General features: G+C 46.9%; 1 protein-coding gene across 1 annotated transcript in view; it reads left to right on the top strand.

Annotated features, from left to right (window-relative positions):
• Positions 1-22,232, top strand: part of SYT10 (synaptotagmin 10) — a 135,561-nt gene that overhangs the window by 105,488 nt on the left and 7,841 nt on the right. Inside the window, exon 4 of the mRNA XM_063929130.1 lies at positions 17,356-17,476. Within this exon, the coding sequence (XP_063785200.1) occupies positions 17,356-17,476 (121 nt within the window). The remainder of the gene's footprint in view (positions 1-17,355; positions 17,477-22,232) is intronic.

The raw sequence follows: 22,232 nt of genomic DNA, 5'->3' as shown, positions 1-22,232 counted from the left end.
ATAAATGACAGCACACGTTACAGACCAGCAACTAGGCAGGTAAAGCACTTACTGGAAATGTAAGCAATTAGCCTTTTATTCAGACAAGGTGCAGCTCAGTAATATTTGCAAACCTTGTATAATTCTAATTATGTGATATTGTCCCCGGGGAGGAATTCAGAAATGTCAGGATCGTTAATTTTCATCACATTCGCCTTCATTGCTCCGAAAGTTCATTTCCATAAAGTAATCCGCTCAGAATCAGTCAACAGATTTCCAGAATCATTTTAAAGGGAAAAGGCACCGTATTTACATATTACTATTACTAGCTGAAAGCTGGACATATTGGTGGTCATTCTGAGTTGATCGCTAGCTGCATTTGTTTGCAGCGCAGCGATCAGGCTAAGAAACTGCAGTTCTGCGTATGCGGCGCAATGCGCACGCGCGACGTACGGGCACAACGAACGATGCAGTTTTGCACAGGGTCTAGCGATGCATTTCAGTCGCACTGCTGGCCGCTGAGTGATTGACATGAAGTGGGCGTTTCTGGGTGGCAACTGACCGTTTTCAGGGAGTATTCGGAAAAACGCAGGCGTGCCAGGGAAAACGCAGGCGTGGCTGGGCGAACGCTGGGCGGGTTTGTGACGTCAAATCAGGAACTGAATAGTCTGAAGTGATCGCAAGCGCTGAGTAGGTTTTGAGCTACTCTGAAACTACACAAACATTTTTTGCAGGCGCTCTGCGATAAAAACGTTCGCACTTCTGCTAAGCTAAAATACACTCCCAGTGGGAGGCGGCATAGCGTTTGCACGGCTGCTAAAAACTGCTAGCAAGAGATCAACTCGGAATGACCCCCATTAAGACCATTCCGTCACGCAAGGTTGCACTGAACAGCAGTTTCTAAAACTGGCATGTTTCATTCGTTTACCTGCCTACTGATTTTCAGCAACTTTTTTTTTTTTTTTTAATTACGTTTTTTTTTAAAAAGTAGTGTTTCAAAATATGAAATAAAATTTGCTCTCATTCGTAAAAATTATTTTGAGTCAGTAAAGGTATTATGGGTGAATGACAGAAAGGAATGATTGACGCTGACACCAGCTAGCAAAAAGTTTTGGCACAATAGAATAAATCTGTCCTAACTTAGCTGTCATCTCTATAAGATCCATTTTTAGACTAGAAGCTTTCATTGGAATGATATTAAATAGCACTACTTAGATAAAGTGAATGGCAGGTTTATACCTTGCTGATTACTTTGTCACTTGCTCCGAGCTATCTCCTTCCTTAATTATTAACTCCCCCGGCTCTCCCAATGGCAAAATAGAAAATATGCAGAACTGTGGACGGGAAGTTCTAAAAAATGTGTCTCTTAGTTGGCATTTGAAAAGCAAAAATTAAAATAACTATGGTTATTACATGGGGACAAAGGAGGCGTATTTTCTACAGCATCTACAGTATTTGCCTGTTAATATAAATGATTTATCAAGCTGTAGTAATTGGACTTAGGGGCCGATTCAAACCTGATCGCTCCTGTGCGTTTTCACACAGCGGGCGATCGGGTCATGCGTATGCACCGTAATGCACAGGCGTGACGGGCCGCAGCGGAGGGGAGCGCCGAGCAGCGACGGGATGGTGCGAGAAAAGCGATTGCACGGCCGATCGCAAGGTGACTGACAGGAAGAGGCCGTTTGTGGGCGGCAACTGACCGTTTTAGAGGAGTGTCCGGAAAAACGCAGGAGGGACCAGGCGTTTGGAGGGAGGGTTTCTGACGTCAGCTCGTCGCACTGGAAGAGTAAGTCCCGGGCTGTGCAGAGACTTCTGTTTGTGTAGCTCTCCTGCACATGTGATCGCACACCTGCACAGCGATTTCCCCCTCCCCCTATAGGCGGCGACTACCTGATCGCAGGGATGCGAAATACGCACCCTAGGGATCAGGTCTGCATTAGGCCCTTAATTGGAAGATTAGAGATTGGGATAATTGCAAAGTAATTACAATTATAAACAATTAGCAATTTAATAAGCATATCAAGTTGTTTTGTTAATAAAGTTTAAATGAAATGAATGTCTCACCTCATTAACATCGCCAGGTAAAGTAACTATTGATGCACAAGCTTTGAATCATTTACATACATGTATTTCCTACAGGAAAGTACAGTTGTACATATAACATGATCCATTTTAAAGCGATATTGGCCCTCATTCCGAGTTGTTCGCTCGCAAGCTGCTTTTAGCAGCATTGCACACGCTAAGCCGCCGCCTACTGGGAGTGAATCTTAGCATAGTAAAATTGCGAACGAAAGATTAGCAGAATTGCGAATAGACACTTCTTAGCAGTTTCTGAGTAGCTCCAGACTTATAGGCCCTACACACTGGCCGATTTTCTGAAAGATATGAACGATCTCGTTCATAAATGAACGAGAACTCGTTCATATCTTTCAGTGTGGAGACTCCAACGATGAACGATGCGCGGCCCCGCGCTCGTTCATTGCTGGTCTCCCGTCGGCTGTGCATGCAGGCCAATATGGACGATCTCGTCCATATTTGCCTGCACTTCAATGCTGCCGCGTGACGGGGGGAGTGAAGAAACTTCACTCCCCCCGTCACTGCCCCCCCGCCGCCGGGTCGCTCGTCGGCAGTTTCGGCCGTCGGGCACCTCGGCGGCGCATCGTCAAATGTGTAGGGCCCCTTACTCGGCATCTGCGATCAGTTCAGTCAGTTTCGTTCCTGGTTTGACGTCACAAACACACCCAGCGTTCGTCCAGACACTCCCCCGTTTCTCCAGCCACTCCCGCGTTTTTCCCAGAAACGGCAGCGTTTTTTCACACACACCCATAAAACGGCCAGTTTCCGCCCAGAAACACCCACTTCCTGTCAATCACATTACGATCACCAGAACGAAGAAAAAATCTTGTAATGCCGTGAGTAAAATTCCTAACTGCATAGCAAATTTACTTGGCGCAGTCGCAGTGCGAACATTGCGCATGCGCAATTAGCGGAAAATCGCTGCGATGCGAAGAAAATTACCGAGCGAACAACTCGGAATGACCACCCTTAAACAGAAAAATTATATTTTAACAATAACGGTCTGCTTTTATTAGTTTGTCACCCTTTTCCGTCTCAGACTTGATTGGTGCTCGCTCCTCCTGTCTCCTGTTAGATAAATCTATTATAGATAGATATGTTACTTTTTTCTCTCTCTGTATTATGATAAGGTAAGCTATGTTGCCATCTTAAGCCTCACTCACCTCAGGATTGAAATCAGAATCAGCCTCGTCCCTTCTCTGTGTTTCTGCGGCAGTCACTCTTGCCGCCACTAAATTTGCGCTCGGTTGGTTCTCCTGTTCACTTCTCCTCGCAGGCGGCTCACAGCAGATGTCATCACTGAACATCAGAGGCTGCCAGGACTTCATGCAGCAGCAGAGACCATAAACTCCTCTACCAGCGGTCTGCCTGCTTGCAATGCCGATATAGCCACCCAGGGGCATAGGTTCATACTAGGAGCCCAAGGGAGAGATAGTTGTTGGTGCCCCCTCTGCTCGCATTCACTACCAACACCCGATCCCAGCAGCACCCAGACACACACTCTCGCCAGGGGCCCCGAGATGGTAGGGGGAAGGGACTTGTTACCTGGGCTTGGGCTTGATAGAGGGGCCCAGCCCGGAAGACATGGTCACCCTTGGCGGCTGCCTGTGCGCCCTTTACAGCTGCAAGGCAGAGGAGTCGTTCAGGTGGAGGGAGTGTGCATTCAATAGGTCTCTCCCCATAGGTGTCGGCTGCTGTGGAAGGGGCTGTGGAAGGGCCTTGCTTCCTGACTAGATCAGATTTGCCCGGGTGTAGTATGGTATGCCGGCGGTCGGGCTCCCGGCGACCAGCATACCGGCACCGGGAGCCCGACCGCCGGCATACCGACAGTGTGGCGAGCGCAAATGAGCCCCTTGCACACCACGCTATTTTATTCTCCCTCCAGGGGGGTCGTGGACCCCCACGAGGGAGAATAAGTGTCGGTATGCCGGCTGTCGGGATTCCGGCGCCGGTTTACTGTGCGCCGGGATCCCAAGAGCCGGCATACAGAAGACCACCCGATTTGCCCACCCCCCTCCACATTCACTTCCACCACCCCAGCAGCACCCAAAATACATATATAAAATGCCTAAACTTACTATATAATGGGTCCCATTTGGCAGAGAAGGGCTATTTGCGGGCACCCTAGCCAGCATTAGTAAAACAGTCATTATGTACAGTGCACCGTGCAAGAAATCGCATGCCCTGTCTTCTAGAAGCTACCAGGATGGTGTGGCCACAGACTAGTAATGAACAAAACATGGACCCTTAGCGTTGCATTCTGCCACCCACTGGGTCCGAGGCAAGACTCATTGGGGGTCATTTCGAGTTGTTCGCTAGCAGATTTCGGTCGCAGCGCAGCGATCAGGCAAAAAAACGGCACTTCTGCGCATGCATATTCGTCGCAATGCGCACTCGCGTTGTACTATTACAACGAACGATGTAGTTTCACACAAGGTCTAGCGAAGCATTTCAGTCTCACTGCTGGCCGCAGAGTAATTGACATGAAGTGGGCGATTCTGGGTGTCAACTGACCGTTTTCAGGGAATGTGTGGAAAAACGCAGGCGTGCCAGGAAAAACGCAGGCATGGCTGGCCGAACGCAGGGCGTGTTCGTGACGTCAAAACAGGAACTGAACAGTCTGAAGTAATCGCAAGCGCTGAGTAGGTCTGGAGCTACTCTGAAACTGCACAATTTTTTTTTGTAGCCGCGCTGCGATCCTTTTGTTCGCACTTCTGCTAAGCTAAAATACACTCCCAGTTGGAGGCGGCATAGCGTTTGCACGGCTGCTAAAAGCAGCTAGCGAGCGAACAACTCGGAATGAGGGCCATTGTACAAAGGAGGTAAAAAACACATAATTTTACATTGATCTAATTGAATTAAAAACTTCACAAAATCCTTATTCACCACTTTAATAAATATTAAATTAAAGTTAATTTTCTCCTTTTTACTTTAGTGATCCATTGTAGTCCAAAGAGAAGAAAAATAAATACCCAGCTGGAATATTGCACTGACTGCAGTAAATAATCAGTCACTACTTTAGGACTTGCCTTTAGTTGCAGCCAATCGCAAGCATCCAGCGTAGACAGTCTCGGAGACCTGACACTGAGCCAGTCTGAGCAATGCGTCCTGTGTGTACATACACGTATTTGTAGATCTTTGACTGATTCAGTGTCGCAGCACCTCACTTGCGAGTGACTGGGAGTACCTTCGGTAGCCAATCCCTGATTGCACGTAGGCTAAGTAAGGCGATCTTGGGGGTTATTCAGGTTTGTTAGCAAAGCAAAAGAGTACACTAATGGGCAAAACCATGTGCACTGCAGGTGGGGCAGATGTAACATGTGCAGAGAGAGTTAGATGTGGTTGGGTTAATTGTTTCTGTGCAGGGTAGATACTGGCTGCTTTATTTTTACACTGCAATTTAGATTTCAGTTTGAACACACCCCGCCCAAATCTAACTCTCTCTGCACATGTTACATCTGCCCCACCTGCAGTGCACATGGTTTTGCACATAAGTGTGCTTTTTTTGTTTGCTAACATACCTCAATAAGGCCCTATATTCCCTACTACATTAGATATTAATAAAGAGGAAGAGAAATACATATTTTTTATTTGCCAGCTAATCTCAACCTTAGGGTGGTCATTCCGAGTTGTTCGCTCGCTAGCAGTTTTTAGCAGACGTGCAAACGCTATGCCGCCTCCCACTGGGAGTGTATTTTAGCTTAGCAGAAGTACGAACAAAAGGTTCGCAGAGCGGTGGCAAACTTTGTTTGTGCAGTTTTAGAGTAGCTCAATACCTACTCAGCGCTTGCGATCACTTCAGACTGTTCAGTTCCTGTTTTGACGTCACAAACACACCCTGCGTTCGCCCAGCTACGCCTGCGTTTTTCCTGGCACGCCTGCGTCTTTCCGAACACTCCCTGAAAACCGTCAGTTGACACCCAGACACGCCCACTTCTTGTCAATCACTCTGCGGCCAGCAGTGCGACTGAAAAGCTTCGCTAGACCTTGTGTGAAACTACATCGTTAGTTGCAATTGTACGATGCACGTGCGCATTGCGCCGCATACACATGAGCAGAAGTGCCATTTTTTTGCTTCATCGCTGCACAGCGAACGAATGCAGCTAGCGATCAACTCGGAATGACCACCTATGTGCAATGAAAGTAGAATTGTTTGTAGCCTTTAAGGCCGTGACATAATAACCATGAATACAGAGGCGCCGGCTTTAATAGAGACACAATTTCTTTCTTACTTGTTCCTATTCAGAGTTGTCCATTTTCACAGACCAATTAAAGCGAGCAGACATTTTTTAGCGGAAATATTCTTTGTATGTGATACAGTGTAAATAAACGAAAATTACAAGAACCTGGAAATCTGTGGAGATTTGTATTGAGAAAGGACTTTGACTTCACACCAGATGGAGGCTGACAAGATGTTTTAACTATGAAGAAGAAAAGGCTACAGGAGAGTAACAGAAGCTGGCAGGAAATGGTGATACTGTAGATGATTTTAATCAAATTTTATCATCGAATGCGCTATTCAGGTCATGTCACCTTCCCAATCCCTTTCACCATATTGTCTCTGTCTGATCCTGTTTTCTCTGTGATGGCGGCTATGCGGCAGGAATTGCGGCTTCTCTAAATGAAAGGCCAAGTTCACCACATTGAGACTGGCGTCTACAAATAGTGCTACAATTTCCTTTTCTTCTCTCTTCGTCTCTCTCTTACTGTGTCTCCGCTCTGTCTCTCTCTGAATACCCAGATTTCCCACAACACTTCCGAGCTTGTTTATAGGGGGTCATTCCGAGTTGTTCGCTCGTTATTTTTTTCTCGCAACGGAGCAATTAGTCGCGCATGCGCAATGTCCGCAGTGCGACTGCGCCAAGTAAATTTGCTATGCAGTTAGGTATTTTACTCACGGCATTACGAGGTTTTTTCTTCGTTCTGGTGATCGTAATGTGATTGACAGAAAGTGGGTGTTTCTGGGCGGAAACTGGCCGTTTTATGGGTGTGTGTGAAAAAACGCTACCGTTTCTGGGAAAAACGCGGGAGTGGCTGGAGAAACGGAGGAGTGTCTGGGCGAACGCTGGGTGTGTTTGTGACGTCAAACCAGGAACGAAACTGACTGAACTGATCGCAGATGCCGAGTAAGTCTGGAGCTACTCAGAAACTGCTAAGAAGTGTCTATTCGCAATTCTGCTAATCTTTCGTTCGCAATTTTGATAAGCTAAGATTCCCTCCCAGTAGGCGGCGGCTTAGCGTGTGCAAAGCTGCTAAAAGCAGCTTGCGAGCGAACAACTCGGAATGACCCCCATAGTGTGTGTATTGCCAGGACACAACATATCATTATGTGGAAAACAACCAATCAGGGAGAAGCCCGGGTGCAGCAAAAATGGCAGGGCAAATTACGTTCAAAACGTTTTTTGAGAAATGCGTTGTTTGCCTTCGATGTGCAGGGGAGAAAACGTGTTCAAAACTTTGTGGGAGAAACGCGTTGAGTTTTGCTTCAAAGTGCAGGGGAGAAATTGTGTTTCAAACTTTTTTTGGGGAAAAAACGCATTGAGTTTTGCTTCGAAGTACAGGGGAGAAATTGCGTTCAAAACTTTTTAGGAGAAATACATTGAGTACTGCTTTGATGTGCAGGGGAGAAAACATGTTCACAACTTTTTGGGAAAAACGTGTTGAGTTTTGCTTCGAAGTGCAGGGGAGAAATTGTGTTACAAACTTTTTGAAAAAAACAAACAAAACAAAACACATTTTGTTGCGTAGTGTTCCATTTTTGCTGGTACTAAATCTTACTCTTGGGGCAATGTTTCATTGCCTGTGAGTATATGTATTGCTTGATGATCATGCATATATGTTAGCAAATTAAAATAATTGTAGTCGTTTGGATGGAGGACATGTGTCCCAAGGATTTTTATCCATAACAATAATCCCAGTTGCATACTACTTCTAAGTCACAGTTACGAGAGAAATCTATTTTCTTTCCCATTCTTCAATCAAGAAGCTGTCAAAGTGTTTCTGTACACTGTGTTCCGACAGCAGAAATGAATAGATCTGCAGACAACTGTTGATCACAATGGGAAGTAAAATATGTTTCAAAGAGCCACATTTCTGAGCTTCTGAATAAATGGCTTTAAATGAACACGAAACCTGAAATAGCCACTATACTCTACATACTTTTCATACTTCACTTCCATTCGATGCAGAGAGGATGTATAAAAAGTAGAGGTAGGAGTCCATGATGCTACCTGTGTCATCACATGGACGGCGCAAAGTGATGATGACATTATTTGCAGGTCTTTATGACGCGTTTCGCATCATTGTGTCTTGCCTCTGCCCACCTGGCGGGTGAGTGAAAACTCTTCTGGGAGAATTGCCTGTTCTCCAGGGGGTCTGGGAGGTTTCACCAAAATACATTAGTCTCCCGTAATGGCAAGTAGGTTACCATGGCGTATATTCAATTAGGGTCGGATCCATTCCGACATGCATTTGTCGGAATGGATCCGACAACCCCTATTCAATCTCATCTCAATTCGTCTCCCTGCGGCTCCCCCCCCTCTCCTCCTCTGGGTCCCACATCTCAGTCCGACATTTTTTTATGTCGGACTGAGGTGGTCGAAAAGGGGACCAAAACCGTTTTCGACACAAGCACGTGGATCGGCAGCTATTCCGCCGATCCACGTGCTTTTCGACAAGTCGAATATATTGAATAGGTTGGAACCCCTTCCGATCTAAAAAAAGTCGAAAACTGACGTCTTTTCGACAGACGGCAGCTTTCACCGTCAATTGAATATACCCCCATGACTGTAGGTGGCTGAAATTGCCGACCTATTGATGTAAAAATAAATTGTTGGGTTTGTAGAGTGCAATCAGTCTGGAAACACCAGCTTACGCTGAACATCTGGGCAACATTCAAATAAGGGGAAGAGGTTCAAAACATATTTAAGACTAACGGCAATTTTTTTGTGAGTGCAACTACTCCACACAATGACAAAACCGATTTTGACGGTTCAGGTGTCATTCGATAGGGTATGTGATGTTGATGTACAATAAGGTCACATAATTTTGATAAGTGGTCAGGTTGTTGAGGAATAACGCATCAAATTTGTGATTTTTCCCATAAAAAAAGTATTGAATGGGAGGCGCTCGCTTTCTCCCTTCGGGTTGTAAATTGCAGCGAAGCCCTTGCATCAGAAATGTATGGAGCGTTCCAGGACACTGACTGGGAGATAACAGGCAGGTGGCTAAAGAGATGCACAGAGATGCTGTGTTCTATGGGAGTGTCGCAGGCGTGTCGTGGGAGTGTCGCTGGAAGTGGTAGTGTACAAAGCCGATGAACCATAGGGCATGTGCAAGCAATGGTGGTGTCTAAAGATGCGCCAAGCGGTAGTTCAGTATCTCCGAGCGCTGACAGCGGGCGTCTCAGTCCTTGCACATTCGGACGCAGCGATGTATACCAGGGAAAGGCTTTATAGCGGCATTACCATAAAGATGCAGATGCGACAAATGACGAAGCGATTCTGCGTCCGACTCAGAATCAGCCTCAAGGTTCTGCATCATTGGGGGAGATTAGCCATCTGTGTATTGTATGGCCTTTTTGGGCAGATCAATTAACATTCTAATAAGATTAACTATCCTTTTATTTTTAAAGCTTTTCCCCTGGACTGTCCTAAATTGCTATCACTTCGTCTATATATAGGTGGTCATTCTGAGTTGATCGCTAGCTGGTTTCGTTCGCAGTGCACCGATCAGGCAAAAAAAGGCACTTCTGCGCATGCGTATGGGGCGCAATGCGCACGCGCGATGTACTTTCACAACAGCCGATGCAGTTTCACACAAGGTCTAGCGACGCTTTTCAGTCGCACTGCTGGCCGCAGAGTGATTGACAGGAAGTGGGTGTTTCTGGGAAAAACGCAGGCTTGTCAGATACAAACGCGGGCGTGCCTGGGGTAACGCAGGTGTGGCTGGCTGAACGCAGGGCGTGTTCGTGACGTCAAAACAGGAACTGAACAGTCTGAAGTCATCGTAAGCGCTGAGTAGGTCTGGAGCTACTCTGAAGCTGCACAAAATTATTACTTCTGCTAAGCTAAAATACACTCTCAGAGGGCGGCGGCCTAGCGTTTGCACGGCTGCTAAAAGCAGCTAGCGAGCGAACAACTCGGAATGAGGGCCATAGTCTTTTGCTTTCTGTAGCACATGATAGAATGTGAACGGCTATACATCAGGATTTTAATCAGCCAGATTACCAGCGCTGCCAGCTTGGGGGCGTTGATGAAGGTGGATTCCTGATTAATAGTTGGGCTGATTGGAGCTGTCAGGTGATTGGACGGTAGGAGGCCGCATGACAGGCATGCCGATTAGCGTTAATTTCACGTGGTTACCTGTGGGCATTCCAGTAAAACATTTCTTGATTTAATATACCAAAATATCTATCAGTCTTTATCATAAATCAGTTCTTTCTCGATTCTGTTCAACCAACACAGTAATTGTCCACCTCTTTTTCTCATTCCGCAAAATGGTATCCCAGTGGGTCCGTGGGGGGGTTTAGGTTTGGGCAATATAATGGCGGTTAGCCGTAGCCGCCAACCCCAAGTCTTAGCCCTAGCCGCCACCCTCTGTGTTTAGCCGTAGCCGCCACCCCCACTAACTGAGCCCTAGCCACCACCGCAGGCAGGTTAGGGCAGGGGGCAGGGGTAAATTAATTACCCCGTCCCCTGTCAGCATTTTAAAAATTGAGATGCCGCGGTTGGTCATGTGATGTTGCTATTACACAAATCCCGTATTCTCAGTCATAGCCAATCAGCAGACTGCATTTTAAACCGAACATACTTGGAGATGAGTGCGCTTACTCCTGCCACCACATAGGACGTTCAAACATGTATTATATAATAATATATCATATTTATACATAATTAATAATTAATGTTAATGTATAATATATATGTAGATGTGAGTCGCAGCTGGAAGACCAGCGGTATATCTGTGTCAGCCGTTTCTCAGTTTTGTAGACTTCTACCTGTTTTACAAAAAAAAAAGTGAAAGTCACTTTTTCCATAATAAATGTAATTACAAACATTTGTTCGCTATTTTGTAAATCAAAGTATCCTCTGTCCTGCTGTAGACCAGGGGGCAGATGTATTAAGCCTGGAGAAGTGATAAAGTGGAAGGTGATAACGCACCAGCCAATCAGCTCCTAACTGTTATTTTCAAACCCAGCCTGTAACTTGACAGTTAGGATATGATTGGCTGATGTGTTATCACCTTCCACTTTATCACTTCTCCAGGCTTAATACATCTGCCAAATTAGACGGTCACAAGTTACCGGGATAATGGCAATCACTATCAGATAGAGAAGTCAAGGAGCAACTAGCCAATCAGAAGCTGCCATGCAATGACTGGTGTCATCACTGCATCATTTTATACATGTAATACATACAGTATCCCTCACAAGAAGTCTCATTTGGTTATATGTGTCCAGGGGGCATCAATGCCCTTACTTTAACCAGCTTCCACTTACCAGTGCCTCTTCCACATGTCATTCTCAGTGGGGGTAGATTTACTAAAGCCTCTAAAACAAACAGGTTGAGGTGTCACCCATAGCAACCAATTGGATTCTATCATTTCTCTGACGTCCTAGTGGATGCTGGGAACTCCGTAAGGACCATGGGGAATAGCGGCTCCGCAGGAGACTGGGCACAAAAGTAAAGCTTTAGGACTACCTGGTGTGCACTGGCTCCTCCCCCTATGACCCTCCTCCAAGCCTCAGTTAGAATTTTGTGCCCGGCCGAGAAGGGTGCATTCTAGGAGGCTCTCCTGAGTTTCTTAGTAAAAGTTTAGTTTTAGGCGCCCTTAAGGAACCTGCTGACAGAAAGCAGGAGAATATCCTAAAATGTATATACACTCACACGGGTGTTATACTGCGACCAGCAATCGCCTCAGCCTGGATGTGCAGTGCTGGGGTGGCTTGGTCGGATTCCCTGACTGACACTATTGATACCCTGGATAGGGACAGTATATTACTGACTATAGAGCATTTGAAAGATGCATTCTATATATGCGGGATGCACAGAGGGACATTTGCCGACTGGCATCAAGAGTAAGTGCGCTGTCCATTTCTGCCAGAAGAGGGTTATGGACGAGGCAGTGGTCAGGTGATGCTGATTCCAAAAGGCATATGGAAGTATTGCCTTACAAAGGGGAGGCGTTATTTGGGGTAGGTCTATCAGACCTGGTGGCCACGGCAACTGCTGGGAAATCCACATTTTTACCCCAGGTAGCCTCTCAACATAAGAAGACGCCGTATTATCAGGCGCAGTCCTTTCGGCTCCATAAGGGCAAGCGGGCAAAAGGCTCCTCATTTCTGCCCCGTGGCAGAGGGAGAGGAAAAAGGCTGCAGCAAACAGCCAGTTCCCAGGAACAGAAGCCCTCTCCCGTTTCTGCCAAGTCCTCAGCATGACGCTGGGGCTTTACAAGCGGACTCAGGCACTCCCCTAAAGTCTGCTTTACCGACGTCTCCCTCCGACAGGGAGGCGGTATTGGAAGCCATTCACAAGCTGTATTCCCAGCAGGTGATAATCAAGATACCCCTCCTGCAACAGGGACAGGGGTATTATTCCACGCTGTTTGTGGTACCGAAGCCGGACGGCTCGGTGGGACCTATTTTAAATCTGAAATCCTTGAACACTTACATACACAGGTTCAAATTCAAGATGGAGTCACTCAGAGCGGTGATTGCGAACTTGGAAGAAGGGGATTATATTGGTGTCTTTGGACATCAAGGAGGCTTACCTCCATGTCCCAATTTACCCTTCTCACCAAGGATACCTCAGGTTTGTGGTACAGAACTGTCACTATCAGTTTCAGACGCTGCCGTTTGGTTTGTCCACGGCACCCCGGATCTTTACCAAGGTAATGGCCGAAATGATGATACTCCTTCGAAGGAAGGGAGTTTTAGTTATCCCGTACTTGGACGATCTCCTGATAAGGGCAAGATCCAGGGAACAATTGGTAGTCGGGGTAGCACTATCTCAAGTAGTGTTGCGGCAGCACGGTTGGATTCTCAATATTCCAAAATCGCAGCTGATCCCGACGACACGTCTTCTATTCCTAGGGATGATCATGGACACAGTCCAGAAAAAGGTGTTTCTCCCGAAGGAGAAAGCCAGGGAGTTATCCGAACTAGTCAGAAACCTCCTAAAACCAGACAAATGTCAGTGCATCAATGCACAAGGGTCCTGGGAAAAATGGTGGCTTCCTACGAAGCAATCCCTTTCGGCAGATTCCACGCAAGAACTTTCCAGTGGGACCTGCTGGACAAATGGTCCGGATCGCATCTTCAGATGCATCAGCGGATAACCCTGTCACCAAAGACAAGGGTGTCTCTCCTGTGGTGGTTGCAGAGTGCTCATCTTCTAGAGGGCCGCAGATTTGGCATTCAGTACTGGGTCCTGGTGACCACGGATGCCAGCCTGCGAGGCTGGGGAGCAGTCACACAGGGAAGAAATTTCCAGGGCTTGTGGTCAAGCCTGGAGACATCACTTCACATAAATATCCTGGAGCTGAGGGCCATTTACAATGCCCTAAGCCAAGCAAGACCTCTGCTTCAAGGTCAGCCGGTGCTGATCCAGTCGGACAACATCACGCAGTCGCCCACGTGAACAGACAGGGCGGCACAAGAAGCAGGAGGGCAATGGCAGAAGCTGCAAGGATTCTTCGCTGGGCGGAAAATCATGTGATAGCACTGTCAGCAGTGTTCATTCCGGGAGTGGACAACTGGGAAGCAGACTTCCTCAGCAGGCACGACCTCCACCCGGGAGAGTGGGGACTTCACCCAGAAGTCTTCCACATGATTGTAAACCGTTGGAAAAAAACAAAGGTGGACATGATGGCGTCCCGCCTCAACAAAAAATTGGACAGGTATTGCGCCAGGTCAAGGGACCCTCAGGCAATAGCTGTGGACGCTCTGGTAACACCATGGGTGTACCAGTCAGTGTATGTGTTTCCCTCCTCTGCCTCTCATACCCAAGGTACTGAGAATTATAGGACGGAGAGGAGTAAGAACTATACTCGTGGCTCCGGATTGGCCAAGAAGGACTTGGTACCCGGAACTTCAAGAGATGCTCACAGAGGACCCGTGGCCTCTACCTCTAAGAAGGGACCTGCTCCAGCAAGGACCCTGTCTGTTCCAAGACTTACCGCGGCTGCGTTTGACGGCATGGCGGTTGAACGCCGGATCCTGAAGGAAAAAGGCATTCCGGAAGAAGTCATTCTTACCCTGATTAAAGCCAGGAAGGATGTGACCGCAAAGCATTATCATCACATTTGGCGGAAATATGTTGCGTGGTGCGAGGCCAGGAAAGCCCCAACGGAGGAATTTCAACTGGGTCGATTCCTGCATTTCCTGCAAACAGGAGTGTCTATGGGCCTAAAATTAGGATCCATTAAGGTTCAGATTTCGGCCCTGTCGATTTTCTTCCAGAAAGAACTGGCTTCAGTTCCTGAAGTTCAGACGTTGTCAAGGGGGTGCTGCATATACAGCCTCCTTTTGTGCCTCCAGTGGCACCTTGGGATCTCAATGTAGTTTTGGGGTTCCTAAAATCACATTGGTTTGAACCGCTTAAATCTGTGGATTTGAAATATCTCACATGGAGAGTGGTCATGCTGTTGGCCCTGGCTTCGGCCAGGCGCGTGTCAGAATTGGCGGCTTTATCTTATAAAAGCCCTTACCTGATTTTTCATACGGACAGGGCAGAATTGAGGACTCGTCCACAATTTCTCCCTAAGGTGGTTTCAGCGTTTCACCTGAACCAGCCTATTGTGGTACCTGCGGCTACTAGGGACTTGGAGGACTCCAAGTTGCTGGACGTTGTCAGGGCCCTGAAAATATATGTTTCCAGGACGGCTGGAGTCAGAAAATCTGACTCCCTGTTTATCCTGTATGCACCCAACAAGCTGGGTGCTCCTGCTTTTAAGCAGACTATTGCTCGTTGGATTTGTAGTACAATTCAGCTTGCACATTCTGTGGCAGGCCTGCCACAGCCAAAATCTGTAAAAGCCCATTCCACAAGGAAGGGGGCTCATCTTGGGCGGCTGCCCGAGGGGTCTCGGCTTTACAACTTTGCCGAGCAGCTACTTGGTCAGGGGCAAACACGTTTGCTAAATTCTACAAATTTGATACTCTGGCTGAGGAGGACCTGGAGTTCTCTCATTCGGTGCTGCAGAGTCATCCGCACTCTCCCGCCTGTTTGGGAGCTTTGGTATAATCCCCATGGTCCTTACGGAGTTCCCAGCATCCACTAGGACATCAGAGAAAATAAGAATTTACTTACCGATAATTCTATTTCTCGTAGTCCGTAGTGGATGCTGGGCGCCCATCCCAAGTGCGGATTGTCTGCAATACTTGTACATAGTTATTGTTAACTAAATCGGGTTATTGTTGTTGTGAGCCATCTTTCCAGAGGCTCCTCTGTTATCATGCTGGTGTTAACTGGGTTCAGATCACAAGTTGTACGGTGTGATTGGTGTGGCTGGTATGAGTCTTACCCGGGATTCAAAATCCTTCCTTATTGTGTATGCTCGTCCGGGCACAGTATCCTAACTGAGGCTTGGAGGAGGGTCATAGGGGGAGGAGCCAGTGCACACCAGGTAGTCCTAAAGCTTTACTTTTGTGCCCAGTCTCCTGCGGAGCCGCTATTCCCCATGGTCCTTACGGAGTTCCCAGCATCCACTACGGACTACGAGAAATAGAATTATCGGTAAGTAAAATTTTTTTTATTTTTAGGATGCATTAGAGGAATGATATCTAGAATCTGATTGGTTGCTATGGGCAACGCCTCCACTTTATCATTTTTACACGCTTTAGTAAATCTACCCCCAGGGGTAAAGTTAGGGGTGTATTAAGAGAGGAGGGGGCCTGTGTGCAGGCTCCGCCCAGGCCCTCTCCTCTCTAGTATGCTGGTTCTGGGCACTAGGAGCACAGCAGACTCTAGCCCTGTGCCAGCGCCTACTGCGCATGTGCAGGTCTCCGGAAAAATGGCCGCTGTGCCATTTTACCCGTTATTTGTGAAGCGCTGCTGCCGCCGACGCTAGTGAACCCATTTTAGATACGCCATTGGGTAACGGTCTGCAAGTCTAAAGCACACTCAAATCCAGATGTGGGCACAAATCGGTGTAATGTAATGTGTGGATACATGTATATTTATGCCACAGAAGTGGAAATCCTTCCAACTGTACGTGAGGATCCTTAAAGTGCCGTCATGTGTGGATGACAGCTTAAGTTGAAATCTTAATGAGATTTTACATTTGTTGTATAACAATAGATATAATTGCACTTAAGGCGGAAAAAATGCATCATTTTAATTATATTAATTGATTTTTCTCATGAGTATTTATATTGGATTTTAATACCGTACCTTCATTAGGGGGCAGATGTAATAAGCCTGGAGAAGTGATAAAGCAGTGATAAGTGCAAGGTGATAACGCACCAGCCAATCAGCTCCCACCTGTCAATTTACATATTGGAGCTGATTGGCTGGTGCGTTATCACCTTGCACTTATCACTGCTTTATCACTTCTCCAGGCTTAATACATCTGCCCCTTTAGATTAGTCTTTAGATTTTACTCCTACTGTAATTGCGTTTTGTAGGAAGCGTTTGGCCAAAAGGTAGATTGTAGTGCGCCCCCTGCAGGCGGTGCACTACACAGTTATTTTACAAACGTATTCATCTTTTTTAATGAATAGTAATAGTTGTATACTGTATTTGGAAAAAAATGGATTTAAAAAGTGATTCCAATTTTGTCAATTTATAGTGAGCGCCAGCTGGGATGTAGATAGGGAACTGGTGTGTTTATTTTGCTATAAATATGCGCTGTTTAGCTTAGTATTCTAGATACAGTGCACAGCATAATAAAGGGACATTATATTCTAGAAAATACATATTTTGAGAATACTGTATGCGTGATTAATTCCCAGTACTCCAGAGAGAAGGTTCCTGGCTGAGTTTTTCCACCCGAAATACAATAAAATATTCAGCAGTTTTTCTTAATAATTAGCATTTTGTTCTAGTGACGGTTATGAATGATGTATTATGTACCTTGACCAAGTAATCCGTACGGCAGTGCCCACTCCCATCTATCAATGCTGGTGTACTACTCATTAAAGACTGTACAATTGAAAATCAGACTTTTTTCATACAGCAATATTAAGACCTACTTTGGCGCTATAAGAAATATTTTTTTCTCGCTGTAATTTATCAGATAAATGACCTGATTGATGTAACCCCGCTAAGTACTCAGTTTTTTTCCGTTTTTTCCCAGGAAAGCGTAGACCTTGGAGAGATCATGTATTCCCTTTGCTATTTACCTACTGCCGGCCGAATGACTCTAACCGTCATCAAGTGTCGAAACCTGAAGGCGATGGATATCACGGGATCGTCTGGTATGTCGCAAAATGCCAATTACAGTACAGTATAATACGATCAGTATATAATATATACAGTACAGTATAATACAGTATAATGCCTGCTTTCTTGACATCATCTGCTTGCAAAGAGGTCACCTCTGACTTGTGGCGTTATAGGTGCAGGGTATGGCATATAATAGGTCTCTTCCAACAGTCAACAGATCATAGCGGTGAGCGTAAAGTGTCAGCTGGGCCTCGGTGGAGCCTGCACAGCAGTAAGCACCGCCAAGTGCCAGGGACTTAGGGGGAGATGTACTAAGTAGCGAAAAGTGTGGAGAAGTGAGCCAGGGGAGAAGTTGCCCACGGCAACCAATCAGCGTTGAAGTAACATTTATAATTTGCATAGTATAAAACTATACAGAGCAGCTGATTGGTTGCCATGGGCAACTTCTCCACTGGCTCACTTTTTTTTACTGCTTAGTACATCTCCCCCTGAAACTGCTAAGGGACAGAAGAAAATTGGAGGATAAAAACTCAACGTCGGCAGTTCAGCTGAAGACAACCTGACAATAGGTCTCTGATTACATAATGTCCCTGCATCCAATTACCGCCTGCGCAGCTCAGAGCGAAATGACTTCAATCACTCTGAAAAAGGACCAGGGAAGTAGGAGCAATTTACCTAATCAATGAGATATGTAATTACAGAGATTGAGCATTAAAAGATCGCAGAGACTTTCTAACAGCAATGACAATGCCATGTACTAAATTACCCTGAACCTGGGATTCAAAACAACTTCCACTCCAGCCCTGCCGACAAAGCGGAACACTTGCTTACTCTTTATCTTCTTCTGTTGCTGGCAGCTCCCTCTACAAGTGCAGTGTGACTGACCGTTTCACCAGCCTGCACGTGCAATGTGATAGAGCGTTTCACCAACCTGCACGTACAATGTGATAGAGCGTTTCACCAACCTGCACGTGCAATGTGACAGAGCGTTTCACCAGCCTCCACGTGCAAAGTGACAGAGCGTTTCACCAACCCGCACGTGCAATGTGACAGAGCGTTTCACCAACCCGCACGTGCAGTATGACAGAGCGTTTCACCAGCATGCACCTGCAATGTGACAGAGCGTTTCACCAGCCTGCGCATGCAATGTGACAGAGCGTTTCACCAACCTGCACGTGCAGTGTGACAGAGCGTTTCACCAACCTGCGCGTGCAATGTGGCAGAGCGTTTCACCAACCTGCACGTGCAGTGTGACTGACCGTTTCACCAGCCTGCACGTGCAATGTGACAGAGCGTTTCACCAACCAGCACGTGCAGTGTGACAGAGCGTTTCACCAACCTGCACGTGCAATGTGACAGAGCGTTTCACCAACCCGCACGTGCAGTATGACAGAGCGTTTCACCAGCATGCACCTGCAATGTGACAGAGCGTTTCACCAGCCTGCGCATGCAATGTGACAGAGCGTTTCACCAACCTGCACGTGCAGTGTGACAGAGCGTTTCACCAACCTGCGCGTGCAATGTGGCAGAGCGTTTCACCAACCTGCACGTGCAGTGTGACTGACCGTTTCACCAGCCTGCACGTGCAATGTGACAGAGCGTTTCACCAACCAGCACGTGCAGTGTGACAGAGCGTTTCACCAACCTGCACGTGCAATGTGACAGAGCGTTTCACCAGCCTCCACGTGCAATGTGACGGAGCGTTTCACCAACCTGCACCTGCAATGTGACAGAGCGTTTCACCAGCCTGCACGTGCAATGTGACAGAGCGTTTCACCAACCTGTATGTGCAATGTGACAGAGCGTTTCACCAGCCTGCTCATGCAATGTGACAGAGCGTTTCACCAACCTGCACGTGCAATGTGACAGAGCGTTTCACCAACCTGCACGTGCAATGTGACAGAGCGTTTCACCAACCTGCACGTTTCCAGGATTACAGACAGGTTATATTGCATATTCTGTCCGGGCATCACTCTGCCCGTGTCTGGATCAACCAGCCTTTAGAGACAATTTTTGGTTATGGAAGAAAAACGCTGCAACCGAGACCTACAAAGCTTTAGGCTTCACTGCGCTTCACCTGATTTATTTCCCCATGATTTTTACATAGATTATGGTGCTAATGTCTAAAAAAAAAAGAAAATGCATTTTTTTCTCACATTTGCTGCACAAATACCACAGGTGGTCTTATAACATTTTCTAACCTACCTGCCCGGAATGTCCAGGAGATTCCCACATTTCAGTGAGAACCAAGCAGTGCTGAAAGTAGGGTGGTACGAAATACCATTAAGAAATATGGTGGTGGTACTCATTACCACCAGCCCACCACTTGGGCAAAATTTGTAAGGGGCATTTTTGTGTGTGGTACATAAAATGGGGTCAGTGGCATAACTGTGTGTGGCATAATATGTAATAGGCATTACGGTGTGTGGTATAATATATAAGGCATTACGGTGTGCGGCATAATGTGTAATGGGCATAACTGTGTGTGGCATAATATGTAATAGGCATTACGGTGTGTGGTATAATATATAAGGCATTACGGTGTGCGGCATAATGTGTAATGGGCATAACAGTGTGTGGCATAATATGTAATAGGCATTACGGTGTGTGGTATAATATATAAGGCATTACTGTGTGTGGCATAATGTGTAATGGGCACTACGGTGTGTGGCATAATGTGGCCGTGTCCCTATTGTCATGTAGCCACTCCCCTAGCTTAGTATGACCACACCCCCTCATGACACGTGACCACCTCCATTTGTACTATCAGTACCACTAAGAAAGAAATTCTACTTGCACCACTGGAGCCAAGGAGCATACCAGATACTGCTTCTCTTTCTTATGTAGTGGGCGGTGCCTTTATTATGCGACTCCAGTCATCAGCCCCGCCTCCGTTGAGCTTAGGATGTGATCTATCTCAGATATTGTTACAAATATACTTAAAATGGAGACGTTCCTCTATCATGTATCACTTTGACACAGTTGGTCGGGTTTACAGTGTTCTGGGCAACAGACATTATTTACAGACTGGTGGTTTCATCTGTCATTTGGATGCTGTGCTTTGTTATTTTAACTTTTTGTCCTGTAGCAGCACCCTTGTAGCTGCTATGCAACGACAGTGAGATTTGTCTTTTGCTGTTTCTGATGCTTAGGGAATAAAAATGATCTGTACGACTTTAGTATAAAGTATAATGATCGGTTGGCGCTAACTACAACTCCGTAAGATTCCCTGCAGACTGAGCAGAAGCGGATTAAGAGGAGAAGGTACCCGTTTGCAAACTCCATGCAGGACCCCTCCTCTCTCCGCGGCATAGATACGAGCAGAATCTGGCACTGTGTCGGAGTCAACTGCACTTGCGCTGGTCTCTGGGGACACGGCCAACGCCATGCTCCCAGAGATTTCTGTACTGCGGATGCGCCATTTTCCTGGTGATTTGTAAACTCCGTAGAGGTAAGTATACTAAATGGGTGCAGGGTGTGCAGTGTGGGTCCTTCTTGCGACCACACAGCCTGCACCAATTATAGAAACGCCATTAAGTCTGAGATAATTGATAATACAATGTACCATGGGGCAGATTCAGACCTGGTTCGCTGATACGTTCACAGGGCGGCACAGCGGCATTAAAGGGGCGTTGACTCAGCATTGGAGGGACCGTGGTCCAGACAACGCAGGCATATCTGGACCATTTGTGCCGTGGCACGTGTAGTCAGTGGGCTACTTGAAACATGCAAAAGCATTGCCGCTGTGCGATGCTTTTGCATGTTTTCCGGGGGGACTGGATCCGGCATACGGGGTGGACTTGCCCTGTGCTGGGCGTCCCCCCGCATGTCTAAGAATTATCCCCCATGTCCCCTCCCCTGTTCTGCGTCAGATATCAATCGGATATTAATACGGCTTTGACTCGTAATCGCAAAAGTTTCCTTTAGATATTCCCTTAGATTTTAAGATAAGATCCTAAAAATCTTGAAGCGCAGCAGAAGCTTCCCCTTTCTTACAGAGCGGCTCAGCGTGCGCCTCTTTATACCATTCTGCAGGAACTTCACACATAAGTGATGCCGCAAAGAGCTCCAAGGTCTCGCAGCTCAAGTGCCGCCTGAGAAATTCAGTAGCATTAGAGGAAGAGCGGTGACCACTCTCTGCCCCGGCTTTCATCCAGCTCCAGGGCATCAAGAGCCGAGGATCTTTTGTGCAGTCTAAGCAGCGAATCTTATTAATGCAAGTCGTGCCTCGTCCCCGAATCTCTGAACGGGAGAAAAGTCTCACAGGCGATGCATTAGCCTTTCCTGAGACCTCACTTAGGACGGAGCGGAGAGTACTTCAGAGAGGTGGGTGGGGGGGTTCTGGAATATTTCATGTTAAAAACATATATTTCTATGTGGATTAATCTCATGCGAGTCTGCACCTAGTGCCAGTGATTATGATGGCCGCTCTCGCATATGGGTGGTCATTCCGAGTTGATCGCTAGCTTAAAATGTTCGCTGCGCTGCGATTAAGTTACAAACCGGCACTTCTGCGCATGCATATGCGGCGCAGTGCGCACGCGCGATGTACTTTCACAACGGCCGATGCAGTTTTACACAAGGTCTAGAGAAGCTTTTCAGTCGCACTGCTGGCCGCAGAGCGATTGACATGAAGTGGACGTTTCTGGGTGTCAACTGACCGTTTTCAGGGAGTGTTCGGAAAAACGCAGGCGTGCTAGGAAAAACGCAGGCGTGGCTGGGCGAACGCAGGGCGTGTTTGTGACATCAAATCCAGAACTGAATAGTCTGAAGTGATCGCATACGCTG

This window comes from Pseudophryne corroboree, chromosome 6 (genome assembly GCF_028390025.1).
Source record: "Pseudophryne corroboree isolate aPseCor3 chromosome 6, aPseCor3.hap2, whole genome shotgun sequence".
Taxonomy (NCBI): Eukaryota; Metazoa; Chordata; class Amphibia; order Anura; family Myobatrachidae; genus Pseudophryne; species Pseudophryne corroboree.
The sequence above is the reverse complement of the archived record's forward strand: the minus strand, read 5'-3'. Positions and strand labels throughout refer to the sequence as shown.